Source organism: Equus caballus, chromosome 14 (assembly GCF_041296265.1).
Source record: "Equus caballus isolate H_3958 breed thoroughbred chromosome 14, TB-T2T, whole genome shotgun sequence".
NCBI lineage: Eukaryota > Metazoa > Chordata > Mammalia > Perissodactyla > Equidae > Equus > Equus caballus.
Window position 1 is genome coordinate 87,652,701 of NC_091697.1, and position 14,041 is coordinate 87,666,741.

General features: G+C 37.7%; 2 protein-coding genes across 4 annotated transcripts in view; one reads left to right on the plus strand and one right to left on the minus strand.

Moving 5' to 3' along the window:
- The window catches only part of ERAP1 (endoplasmic reticulum aminopeptidase 1), a 144,529-nt gene that overhangs the window by 30,869 nt on the left and 99,619 nt on the right, over positions 1–14,041 (plus strand). The gene's annotated exons all lie outside the window — the stretch shown is intronic.
- ERAP2 (endoplasmic reticulum aminopeptidase 2) overlaps positions 1–14,041 on the minus strand; it is a 40,309-nt gene that overhangs the window by 19,643 nt on the left and 6,625 nt on the right. For all 3 annotated transcript variants that reach the window (XM_023616932.2, XM_070232790.1, NM_001309464.2), the window contains 7 exon segments: positions 13,834–13,972; positions 9,907–10,041; positions 8,093–8,213; positions 5,100–5,254; positions 2,102–2,215; positions 564–695; positions 203–334 (listed from right to left, as the gene is read on the minus strand). In XM_023616932.2, coding sequence (XP_023472700.1) covers positions 203–334; positions 564–695; positions 2,102–2,215; positions 5,100–5,254; positions 8,093–8,213; positions 9,907–10,041; positions 13,834–13,972 — 928 coding nt within the window.

Genomic DNA, 14,041 nt, shown 5'->3' on the forward strand with positions numbered 1-14,041 from the left:
CCGTGTGGCTAACCCAGTGCATCGTCCTGGTTTAGTGTGGTGCTGGAGGAGAAAGAAAGGTTCTGGCTCTATTAACCTTGGCAGTGTGGCAAGGGGAATACATATTTGTTGACTGGCAATATAACTATTTATAAACCCTCAGAATTAGCTTGTCACTTCTCAGGTGTAACAACAGTCCACTGTAACCCAATATATGACTTACATTTGACAGACTGCTCCACAAATCATCATTCTTAGCATTTCCATAGCTGAACTTCTTTAAGTAGTTGATAATTCCTTTCTGGAATTTCTCCTCGCTCAGAAAATCTTTGAGCATATTCAAAATACAAGCTCCCTAAAAAACACAAAGAAAAAGAAATTAAAGGGAAAGGTAGTAGTATATGTTTTTAAAGGAAGCTTCAATTTTATGGAACATGTTAATGTCTGAGACATGAACAGCAAACAAAATAAAAAGTGAAACAGGTAGCAGTAACATGGCATCAACAAAATAAACTGTTGATTTTACTGGGCTCATTATATTTCTCCTGAAAACAGAGCTTCCACTTGTCCGCAGAATTGCCTACCTTCTTATAGGAAACAGTATCGAACATTTCCTTTATTTGAGTAGGAGTTTCTACTTGATTGGAGATAGGACGAGATGAATTTAATGAATCTCTTTTAATTACTTCGAAACACAAGTCCAAAAAATAGTTATCCTAAACAGGGGAGGAAACTTTTTCAATTTCAATATGACACTCTCGAAGCCATAGAAAACATGCTAGGTCTAGTAAGATAGTCTTAGAAGTAAGGATTCAATCAATATTTCTTACAAGATGTTTCTTTTCCCTTATATAGACCCCTTTCACCAATTCTCTACTTCATAAATGCATAAACCCAACATTCCCTCAGTCATTACATGAATGTTTACCAGGTACCAAGCCCTTGGGCACAGAAATAAGACTAATGTTCCTGGCTAGTGAATGCTCGCTATGTGCCAGGACCTTGCATCCGTCATCTGCAACCCTTTCAACACCCTTGTATGTAATGCAAGGCAGATGCATTATACACATTTTATAAATGAGAATGTGTAAAGTTTTGAGATTAAACCATGGATTAAAGCATATAGCAAATAAGAAGACACTGACTTTGAATCCATGACTGTCTATACCATGCTGGACCAAATATCTACCTTAAAGAGCTAGTTATCCGTTACTACGAACCACCTTGATATGTGGTGCTCAGACCCCCTTATACCTACAAAAGATGACATGTTTGAAGACATCTTTTCACACATTCTGGGGAAGTGAACTGGACTTTTGGAAATTCTGGACAAGTGTGCCCCCAGTCATGCTCAATTCAGGCTAATATGCCAAGAACTCTGCACAGGATCTATAGGCATGGGCATTGTCTTGTCCTATATCATCGCTGTGGACAGTGATATTCTCTCCTCTCACTCTACGTACACAGCTGTATATTTGTGCTCTCTGTCCACAAATTTTGCGTGAGAGATTTATGTTGATTGTTCTCTAAAACCTCCAGTGTCTGATCCAGTTCTGTGATCTGTGTCATGGGCTGAAATGTGCCCTCCTCCCCCCCATCAAATTCCTATGTTGAAGCCCTAGCCCCAGTACCTCAGAATGTGGCTGTACTTGGAGACAGTGCCTTTAAAGAGGGGACTGAGCAAAAATGAGGCCTTTAGGGTGGGCCTCAATCCAATCTGACTGGTGGCCTTATAAGAAAAGGAAATTTGGACACACAGAGAGATGCCAGGGATGTTTGTGTACAGAGAATGGACCATATGAGGACACAGTGAGAAAGTGGCTTTCTGTAGGCCAAGAAAAGAGGCCTCAGAAGAAACAAACCTGCCAACACCTTGATCTCAGACTTCTAGCCTCCAGAACCGTGAGAAAATAAATCTCTGTAGTGTAAGCCCCCCAGTCTGTGGTATTTTGTCATGGCCGTCCTAGCAAACTAACGCAATCTCTATCGTATATCAAATAAACACTATGGATTCAAAAACACGATGCCATGTAGTGTTCTTTTCGGTATTTACTAAAAATTTTAATAGCGAATTGGTGATTCCTTAGGGCATGTAGTATGACACACCAGATTGTGAACTTACGAGTTCTAACTCTGGATACGTAGCATTAGCAGAGATAAGTTCCATGTATGTTGCAAAACCCTCATTGAGCCAAATATCATTCCACCATTCCATTGTAACCAGGTTGCCAAACCACTAGGAGATAAAAACTTAATGTTATTAGAAGTTAAACAAATATAAAAAAATTATTTACTGTAGCAAAAGCTGTAATGGGTGCTAACTTCTTTCTTTTAGTAGTTAAGGCCTCCCTTCTATCTTTGCTACTCTTTTCTCTCTGCACAACTTCCTTCTCCTGGTTTCCTTGCCTTCTCTTCTCACCACTGCATTTTTGTTCCTTTTGTGTCCATATTGCCTCCAACTCCCGAACTTCCATCCTATCCTCCCAACATTTCCTAGCTATTAGATTTAATATTAAGAAAAGGAAACATTTTGTGGGGTTGTTTTTCTTTCTTATACAGTAAGTATAATCTCACCTTGTCCTTGATTTATGATGATGGTTTAAGGAGAAACAGAAGCCAAAGTATCTTTGGTGAAGTCACTCCTTTATGTTAAGTAGCAGCTACTTAAGAGAATCATAAGAATTCATTTAGGACTCTCAGATTGTTACATAATATCGCTGATGGGTAAATTTAATTGTTAACCTCTGCCCTGACTAACTTCCAGGGATTAACTTGGCCATTAAAGTGGATAAAGTTCTGAGATTTTAAATATATATAAACAAAATAAAAAGAGTGCATAAGGGTAATATAAATAGAAATTTACCCTTGAACTATATCTGATCTATAACACCAGTTTCAAATATTACTATTTTTTCATATACTTTTATATTTTATTTATTTAGCCTATATGCCCAATACTGTGCATCTGGTTTATCTATTTTAGGATTGCAATCTCCAGAAGGATGGGAAACTTGAATAAAAAGATTCTACGATTCAGAAGCGCCTGTTACAGTTATAGAATAGAACAGCTAGATCTGTAACTTCTGGAAACTGTTTAAACTCTATTCCTTTTCTGATGACCCTCAGATCATTTTGCAAGTAGGCACAAATCTTTCCAGGGGCATCTGCGAGCAGGGATGAGAGGTGTTTCCTCAGTTTGAGAAGTAATGAGTATGAGAAATTCAGGTTGAGCTGATTCTGGTCACTGCGCCAGTTAGTAAGAGTGGCTTATTCATTCATTGAATAAAGATATCTATTGAGAATCTTCTGTGTTCCTGGCACCATGCCATAGGTTAGAAATCTAAAGATGTACATGATATAGCCTCTGCCTCAATACAAATGACAGAGGACAACCTGCAGACAGATACATGCAATAAAGCATCATTGGTGCTACAGTCAATATCTGTACAAGAGACAGAGAGGATTCCAGGACGAAAGGATCAGTTCTGCTGGGAGAGTGTATAGGATAGTCAGGAAATGATTCATTTCCTGAATCTTGCAAGTAGTCTTCAGGTGTGTTGGGAGTGTTGTGTCCCCTAGGCAGGTCAGGGAGCAGGAGCAAAAGCATAGAGAAGCAATACAATCTGGCATGCTGAGGAAATGGCAGGTAGTCGGGATGGCTAAAGCTTGCAGTGTCGGTAAGAGAGGAGGCTGGAGAGGCAGAGAGGGGCTGCATCATGGGAGCCTTGTGTGCCATGCCATGGACCCTTGACTCATCCAGTTGGCATTGAGAGTCTTTGCCAGGGTTTTACAGAGAGGAGTGACATGGTCATATGGAAATTGATGGAGACACAAAATAGTCAAGACAAACATTCCAATGCTGCCTATTGCTTCAGTCCTAGACTCTGTGTTTCCATGAAAGAGAAGCTATTAAAGGAAGGCCCAGAAGGAGCATGGAGCCCTGAGGTAGATCTCTCTGACCATTTCCCTACAAACATTGGGTAGAAAGATTAGGAATCCCCAGACCCAGTTAAGTGCTTTAGAGTTACCAGTGACTAACGATCAGAACCCTAAAATGAGCTGGTGGGGAGTTTCTAAACCAGAGGAAGCCCCCATATGTTCTCAAAGTACAGTGCTGAGCATGCCTCCTACGTAATTGGGTACTTAGTTCACTGCTTAAAAAAACAAAAATGAAAACAAAACAAAAGCAGTATTATAGTGGTGATAAAGAATAAAGGTAAAAATTAAAAGTGGGAGATATTACCACCTTCTACAATGGAATGATATTTGCCTACATGGTGAAAGAGAATTTCTGGGGCCCTTAATCATTCACTGTTCCTGGAGATTTTCAGAAACGAAATAGAGTAGAAGTAGTCTCTGATATCTATAGAGCTGGTTTTATAGTTCCATGTTTTTATGTAATATAGTCTTGACAGATGGGCCTTGGAAATCTTATTCTGCAAGAAATGGTAGCAGCAGTAGCGGTCATTGTCATCATCATTAATAACTAATGCTTATTAAGTGCCTACAATGTGACTGGTGCAGACGCTTATCTGTAATCCTCACAACAGTTTCTAGAAGCTGTTATCAACTTTTTATATTCTTAACTATTATTATTGACTTAATTTATAGATGAGGACACTGGAGTTTAGAGAATTAGGTAGTATGTCCAGGGTCAGCAGCCCATGAGACTTGGACTTGAAGGACTTCACTGTGGCCATATAATCACAGGTTCCAATGGAAGGGAGATTGATTTTGCTCTATATTGGAATGCCACAGTACTAGGGGGTATGAGGAGAAATATTTTTTAATATAAATCTATATTTGCAGGGTTTCCAATTCTCTGCTATATGTTTCTGCATATAGTCCCCATACTTCTTTGAGAAAAGATATTTGAAGCCTTTGCCTTGAAGGGTTTTAGAAGATATAGTGGCTGCTTCTCTTGTGATAAAATTCCTGTAGATTCCCATAGTCTAGAGACTGAGCCCTCTGCTACTTGACATATTGTGTTTGGTTTGATAATTCCTAAGGTCCCCTCTAGAGGTAAAATGTGATTTTATGTTGTTTCAGAGAGATTGGTGGCGTTCTGTATAAATGCTCTCTTGGGCAGATACTAAGAGAATGTCATGAGTGCCAGGTACCTGGTGTGCTAGTTCATGGGCTACGACTTTGGTGACCCATAGTTTATCGGAAACAGAAGAGGTCTTGGGATCAAAGAGCAGTGACGTCTCTCGATACGTGATGAGGCCCCAATTTTCCATAGCTCCAGATTCAAAGTCAGGAATCGCAACTAGATCTAAGAAACAAGAACAACCACACTTGATCATTATGGTTTCCACACCAGAAGTGAGATTTGCTTCCTCCTCAAATACGTTATGATCCTTTCAGAGTCTACAAGCAGACTTTCTGAAAAATACCAAAAATATCTAAACATTGAGATGGTGTCTTGTAGTTGCACTGAAAATAACCAGTACCCATTATCAAGCAGAGTAAGTTCTATCAATATAGTTTTGGTTGTAGCTGAAGTAACCTATTGACATTTAACCATTTTTTCCTAAAAGTGCCAAACTCTGAAAACACCTTGGGTGCATTACTGCTAAGAAAATAATTCATTTAAAAACACTCATATTGTATTTTATATTAGTACTACTGAAAAACTTCAAAAATAAAAGTTATCAAATAATTTCTAATACTTTTGAGATTCATCAAAACATATAATAAACTATTTCTACAAAAAAGAGAAAGATACAGGATTTTAATATCAGGAGAATGCCTTTTAGGACCAATCTCTATAGTCAATATTTCAATTAATACTTCAAGAACATATGGCCTTTATTATGAGCAAAGTTCCTTCTAAGGTAGTAGAAGAGAAAAACTGTGGGCCTCAGTTCTTTCTGATCTCAATTTCCTTTTCAACACTGATATTTCCTCTACCTCTTAACAAAGTCTTGGGGGGAAAAAGTGAAATTTCATTGTCTTTAAGCAACTCAGGTATAATGTATATTAATTTATAATATATCAGTGCGCGTGTGTATGTATGTACGTATATATGCATCCTTTGCTAATGACTTCATGTAGGTTAGAAAATTTCTGGTTAATATCTAATCTTGGAATTCTTTCTTTTTACACTGCCAGGCCATTTTGGGAGAAGTACTGTTTGGCTAAAAAGGAAGGTGATGTTTTTAAAGTTTGAAATGAACCAAGTCTCTTGGCTTGTAATTACATTGTCTGGAATTAATACTGGTTAATTCTAGTGGACAAAAACAAATATTTATAGGACAATCCAAAAGTAAATTAGCACTAATAAAGATTAGTATTCATTAGCACTTAACTGTGGGAATGACTCCTTTTCTAAATTGCATTGACGATTTTATATTACTTGGATTACTTCCCATAGCCATTAGAGATGCTTATGTCTGTTCTATTTTTTCTTAAGCTCCATGCTTCTTTTTAGTTAGTTTTAAAAGACATTTCATATGGTCTTCAAGGTTGCATTTTTCAAGAAAAATGTAAGATTAGTCACAGCTGTTATTTGATCCTTCCTTGACTTTTTACATAGAGGCCAGCAGTGCAGTACGGGGAAACTGAGTTGAGTATATCTGCACTAAAGAGTATATAGAACCTGCACTGTAACAATATGGTGAGAACTCAGGAACTATAGAAATAAGCCCCTAGAGATGTCTTTTGATGGTTCCCGTTACTTTTTCTAAAAAAACTGCATGGAGGTTGTGGGGGAAGGGGAGGAAAGACATGATAAGGACTTATGCCCTAACGTCCCAAAGAAAAAAAGATGTTTTGTCACTGTCAGAAACTCTAAAAACTAATCTATATAAGTTATAAAACTTAAATCGTGGTTTTTATATGTTCCACAACATTATAAAAATCACAACTTTTATTTTTTTAAGATAGAAAATTAGGGGCCAGCCCCACTGGCCAAGTGGTTAAGTTCGTGCTCTCTACTTCAGCGGCCCAGGGTTTCACCGGTTTGGATCCTGGGCGCGGACATGGCACCGGTCGCCAAGCCACACTGAGGTGGCGTCCCACATGCCACAACTAGAAGGACCCATAATTAAAATATGCAACTATGTACTGGGGGGATTTGGGGAGAAAAAAAGCAGGAAAAAAAAGAAAGATTGGCAACAGTTGTTAGCTCAGGTGCCAATCTTTAACAAAAAAAAAGACAGAAAATTAAAACCAAGATAGACAGTTTGTATCTTCTTTTTTTTTTTTTTTTTTTTTTTTTTTTTTTTTTTTATTAATGTTATGATAGATTACAACCTTGTGAGATTTCAGTTGTACATTTTTGTTAGTCATGTTGTGGGTACACCACTTCCCCCTCCGTACCCTCCCCCCACCCCCCCTTTTCCCTGGTAACCACCGATCAGATCTCCCTATCAATATGCTAATTTCCACCTATGAGTGGAGTCATATAGAGTTCGTCCTTCTCTGACTGACTTATTTCGCTTAACATAATGCCCTCGAGGTCCATCCACATTGTTGTGAATGGGCCAATTTCGTCTTTTTTTATGGCTGAGTAGCATTCCATTGTGTATACATACCACATCTTCCTTATCCAATCATCAGTTTCTGGGCATGTAGGCTGGTTCCACGTCTTGGCCACTGTAAACAATGCTGCGATGCAGTTTGTATCTTCTTATACAAAGACCTACTACTACCACATTCAAATTATCTATTTCCTCCAAATCTGTTTTTTTAAGTCTGTGCTGCAATCTTATCTTCCAGCCTCGAATGTACTGTATATAACAGATGAAGAGACAATTTTCCTCTGTTTACATAAACCTTTGGTAACTTTTATAAAAGATTGCTGGTCTTGTACAAATATGGTATAGAAAAATATATATATGCTCCAGAAAATTCATCCAGTTAAATTTAATATGCAATGCAGCTGTTTTAATATTAAACCTGATAAAAGAATAGACAAATGATTCACACTACTTTGGCTTTTCATAAAGACCTTATTTTCTACACTCAAGGACCATCTCTGAGGTACTTCTCTGCTTCCTGGACTAACTGAACCTCTTCAGTGCTCATTTAAATCACATGGAAAGAGGAAAGAAATCAAAGCAAGTTCTATAAAGAAAAATAAAGACAATGATGTGGGATTTGAACCTACCTAGTTTTGGGAGTGGATAGTTGATGTCGAAGTAATTTTCGTAAAAGTCAAGTAGCTTCAATGATGCTTCCAAAGCATAATGCGTTTGACTCCATTTGTCTGGGGATGCATAGACGGACACCTGAGAAATGTTGATGAGAAGAAGTGGTCTTAGAATGACAGCTCCTTGGTACAGTTCCATTTCCGATAACCCTCACCCAAAGAAAGGCAGACTGCATTTTTCAAGAAATTATTGAGATATCATTAAGCATGTTGTTGATAGAGGGTAAGATGTTCTATAAAGTTTTAAAGCAAAAGTCCGTCTTGAATTAGAAACAACCCTGCATCTTCTGTTACAATCCATTCCCTAGGTGCTAATCTATAAATTTCAAACTATATTAACCCATTGTATCAGGAGCGCCTTCTTGGGCTCATCACTATCATGCATTTTGAGAGCTAGCCTTCCAAAATCATGAGCACCAACATGTTCAAATAAAATATAGTTCTCTGAGGTGGGAAAACTTTCAAGAATTTATTGGATCTACTTCCCTGTCATTTTTACTATAAACTCAAAAATGCCCAAATATGTTCGTTGACACCCCTCAAAGTAACTAACCATTAAGTGGAAAAAATAAAATTAGATTCCAGTTTTCTTGGGTTTCAGGCATAGTGCTACTTTTATTTCATGATCTTCTTTTAATTAACTGAATTAATTAACTGAATTAACTGAAGTCCCTCAGAACTTTTATAAGAAGGATATGCTAATGGCCACCATTTTTTGACAGTTTATCAGGCCCTCTGGTAAGTGCCTACGTGTAAAATCTAATTTAATTCTCTCAAAAATCTTATGAAGTTGGTGCTATTATCTTTATTTTAGAGATGAAGGGGTGGAAAGGCATGGAGATTAATTTTCTCCAAGTCACCCATGTCGATAATTGTAGAGCTCGATTGAATCCCAGGAAGTTGACAGGAACCTGTCCTCTGAAGTAAAGTGCCATCTGATCTCCCACACATCTGAATCTGTGCACATATATATCTATGTGCAGAGATGCCGTGAAAGGTACGTAGATATGTTGCTCATAATATATATCTACATATCCACAGGCATAATATGTATGCAAATTGTGACAGCCATTTTATAACTATTTCTTATACACATTATTTGATTCTTTGAATATGTTTTAACGTCTATCATTTCATTTCTCAGGGTAAGGAGTTCTTTTTTATTTTTAATGTCTCCACTGATGTTTTCCAAACTTTATAAGATAATCATTGGGTATTGTAAATTTTTGCAAACAACGAAGACTAAAAATTATGAAGAACTCCTTTCACTGAGGAAAAAAAGTTACAGAAAACAATTGGAAACAATGTGGACGTCCTAAGATAAGAGGCTGATTTAAAAATCCTTATGGCACCTCCATACTATACATATATATACATAGGGCTATAGTACTATGCAATTATAACTATAATATTATAGGAAAATATTTCCATTTAATAGCATTCAATTTTTATGGCATATTATGGTGAAAACTGAGTTAAAACAGTCATATAATGTTTTGTGAAAAATATTTATATACAGTATATAGTTACTATGTACACTCATATACTAACATACATATAGAAAATATTTGGAAGGCTTACACTAATATTATTAGTAATTATATCTTGGTGATGGGACTATGGGTAACTTATTTTATTTTTTGCCTTTCTCTATTTTGTAGAATAAGATTGATACTTCGATAATAAGGAAAAAAGCTTAAGAAAATAAAGAAGAGCTCATTGCCCTCAGGACACTATTCTGCACTGTGTATGGAATTAGAACTCAATCTCACCTTGACCCCTGATGAGGATGTGCCACTCACAGAGTTGAAGTCACAAACTATGTAGGCTACAAGATATGTACTCATTTTTACAGTAGTTTCAAAATGATCTTCCAAGAGGCCTCCTTCAAGTTCAATTGTCTTAACCTACAGGAAGGGAAAGAATCAGCATTTGAAAACTAGAGTGTTTTACAACAATGCCTATGACTTAAGTTGTAAACTAGAGGAAAGCATGACACTCTGAAGGACACTCCATGCCCTTAAAAGAGATCAATGGCCTGTCATAACATCCTGTAGCCTCTCCTCCCTTTCTCTTATCTCTGGACTTCCTCGAAGATCTAATGCACTACTTCTGGGATCCCAAAATAATGCCAAATCTTATTTTGTTGCTTGAAAGCAGAAAAAAACTTAGATGCTTCTACTTTCTTAAAATGCAGTAATCTCCACGACTGGCACAATTTCAAATTCTGCACATCTAAGGAAAAAGACCAGAGAATAGACCCTTTTCCTTTGTTTATGAGACAGTTAGCTCTCTGAATCCTGTGGTTTAGCATCCCTGGATTCAGCCAACCGTGGATTGAAAGGTCTACCATGGTTGTGTCTGTTCTGAACACATACAGACTTTTTCCTTGTCATTATTCCCTAAACAAAACAGTATAACAATTATTTACGTAGTATTTACAGTGTATTAGATATTATAAGTAATCTAGAGATAATTTAAAGCATACAGGAGGATGTGCACAGGTTATATGCAAACACGATGCCATTTTATATGAGACTTGAGCATCCGTGAATTTTGGTATCCTGAGTGTCCTGGAACCAATCCTATGCAGATAACAAGGGACAACTATATAATAAATAAATGTCTGTTTCAGAAGGAAACAGGAAGCAAAGTTGTGTTAGATGCTTTGCATTAACTTTTAATCCTCTAATTATTTGTGTGTGAGGTAGGTGTTATTTCACCTGCGACCAAACAGTCTCAGAAAAGTTACTGAATTGCCCAAGATCACATGGCTAGTTTTACAGCAAGACCAAGACGTGGATGTGACCGTGTGACTCCAAAGACCTTGCACATTCTTTCACTTGCTGTGTGACAGCTTGAGTCATAGTCTTATTTTATCTTTGCTCCATTGATTCAGCAATGAAAGCAGTCAGGCCAAGGAGGTCATTAGTAATTTAAGTTTCTGCCTATCTACTGAGGAAGCAAAAAGTTTTAAGCCTACAGACAGGTCAGTCGCATCCATCAAATTCACTGAGTAATTACTGAATTCTATCTTCATTTGTTCTGGATAGCTTGTCCCAGAGATGGTCTCTGCCATGGTACAAGGCCCCTAAATACTGAGTGGATACAGATCCAGTAATATGAAAATACCACTTTCTTCAAATTGGTAACAACTCGCAGACTAGTTTACTCCACCCTGGCCACTCCTTTCAAGGTGTCAGGCTTTTGGCAGTATTAACCAGGGCTTATTGAGCATGTTTTATGTGTTTGGATAAGATTGCAATTTGCTTTGGTGAGAGAAAATAGCTTGAAGTATTAACCATAAACCGCCTAGCCTACTTCAATGACAAATGTTTGTGCTGTTAAAATTTACATCATTTAATTCTACAGAATTCTATCAAAAAGTCAATTCTTAAGTTCCAATAAAGCAGAATACACTAGCCAAATACTCTAAGAAAGGGAGGGATATATATGGGGCTGTAATTTTTATCTCTATACAGCAAATTAATTTTGCCCAACAACAATCTCTTTTAGGAGTCTGATTCAACCAGAGTTCCATGGGGACATACTCCTAGCAGAGGAGAGGGTTATGATGGGGACCAGCGATGGGCCATTATGATTATAGTCCTCTGATCAAACTCAGCAGCAAAACCATTTAGTCAAGTGTATGGAAGGAGGAGGAGGTAAGGCTGTGGGACTATGGGGAAATGAGAATCTGTCACACTGGACTGCTGGTGGCAGAGATGGTTAGGAGACAGATGGACATTCCCTCTGATTTCTCTCCCCAGAGGAAGATATAGCCCATGGAGGCTGAGTTTTGTTCAGGAACCTGGAGTGACCCATGTAGATTAACATTGGCCTTAAATGGAAGTGTATGGGGTGTTAGCGTAAGTTCTTCGGAATGGTGATGTAAGCTCCAAGTATAAAGCATTTGTTGCTAGACAAGGATCTAGCTGTTTTCTCAGTGTTGGCAGGACTCTGCTTGCAAAGCAAGTGTTACCAGCAAGTATGTGTTCCATTAAGGATGAAGGGGACAAAGAAATGCTCAAAAGAGATGTTGCCTCTGCTAGTGCTTGGGTGGCCACTTCACTTCCCTTAAATCTTGTATTCTTAACCATACAGATTGAGAACTTAGTATATATTGCTTCTTCCTACCAGTCCATAACCCATGTTAAGTGCTGTAATTACTATCCGGAGAATATAACTGTAGCGTTACTTCAGTTCTCCTTTTCCGGCTAACCATGAAAGCCTGGGCTGGGCATGTCAATGAGAAGCAAAAAGCTAAGCTCAGTATTGGCTGAAAAAGACACAATCCAGAGAACTGGTCCAGTTAACTGATTCAGGGTTGTATAAAATATTTTCAAAGTGTTCACTTATTTTTCTTAAATATGAGAAGTTACTGGATGTTTCTGAAGATAGAAAATTTAAATTCGAATATAATAACAAAATGGTCATTTGTGTTTGCATTGTATTTTAATTAGAAGGCTTTACTAACTGTATTTTTACTTCACCCTCCATGATTGTTCATTTGAAACATTACATTAATAAAAAGCTGCCAGGAAAGAGATTGAACTGTCCTTAAACGAACACTCAGTTGGAAAGAAAACTTGGAGTTAAGGTGGCAGATCATTTTACCTGAAAATAACTAGGCTAATTAAATTGCTGTCAGTATGACCATGGGGAAACTACGGTATGTATGTCACATGGAGTGTTGTCACTTTTCCCCTTGATCTGCTCTGCCAGTATTTCAGAGCATACTGTTTCCAGCATTAATCAGAAATCTGGGGAACTTCAGTGTCCAGCTTATCCGCTCGTTTCTTCGTTTCATCCACAGAAGGCAGTCACTGTGCAGGGCAGAGAGGAAGATGGGAGGGCCACTTGCTGCTTATGATGACCTGGCTGCTTTCTGTGCTGCTCATCCTGCTGAAGTACTGTCAGGAGAACCTCTATTTCTGTCCGACTTTCCAAGCAGCAATGAGGAAATGTTTTACATCTTGTTCAACAACGCAAATAGCAAGCACATCATTAGTGAGCAAGTATCTTGTGAGGCTCAGGGTCTACTGTGTCTTTCAGAATCTCTGCATTTTGAGTACAAATTGAGCCAAATAAAAGTTTTCAAAGGTCCCTTTCAATTAAAAAAGTGTATAACTGTAAAAAATAACTTTTAATAAGTAATTTTAAGAACTACCCATGAAACAAAAAAAATGATTTCTAAGTTCCATCATAGATGACTAGATCAGATTTTCCTGGGGTGGGGCCCAGGCGGGGTTCTCTAGATCCTTAGCTGTGGCGTCACCTGGGAGCTTGTTAAAAAGTCAGAATTTTGAGTGTCACCCCAATACCTACTGAATCAGAATCTAAATTTTAACAAGATTCTCAGACAATTCATGTGAACATTAAAGTTTGAGAAGTACTGTTCTAGGTGGTTCTGAATTTCATCACTGGCCAAGTAACACTGATTTAAAAGAACACTGTTTCCATACGAACACAAATAAAATAAAAATCACTTAAAAAAAAAACTTCTTGTGTAACCATGCCTCAAATAGAATGATGCTAAAATCTAGATGGATTGAGGCTATTTTATGATACGTAGACAGATTAAAAACAAATTAATGGCTTAAGTCCTGAAAACAGAGGAAATATTTTTTAAAAAACACAATAAAGACCAAGGCTCAACTTGAGAGCAATTCCCCCAAAGTTTCTGAAAATGGCAATACCTTTGGCATGTTGGATAGCGCAATGTGTCTGCTCTCTCTTCTTATCTTGATCGAAAAGCTGGCTTTGAACAGTGGTTCATCAAAGCAAGGGAAGGCCATTCGGGCCTGGGTTGGCTCAAAATCAGTTACTGCAATTGTTCTGTGAAAAGAAGACCCCCCGCCCCCGGCCAGAATACACAAATGAAATAAAAAAAAACAGAAACAAATT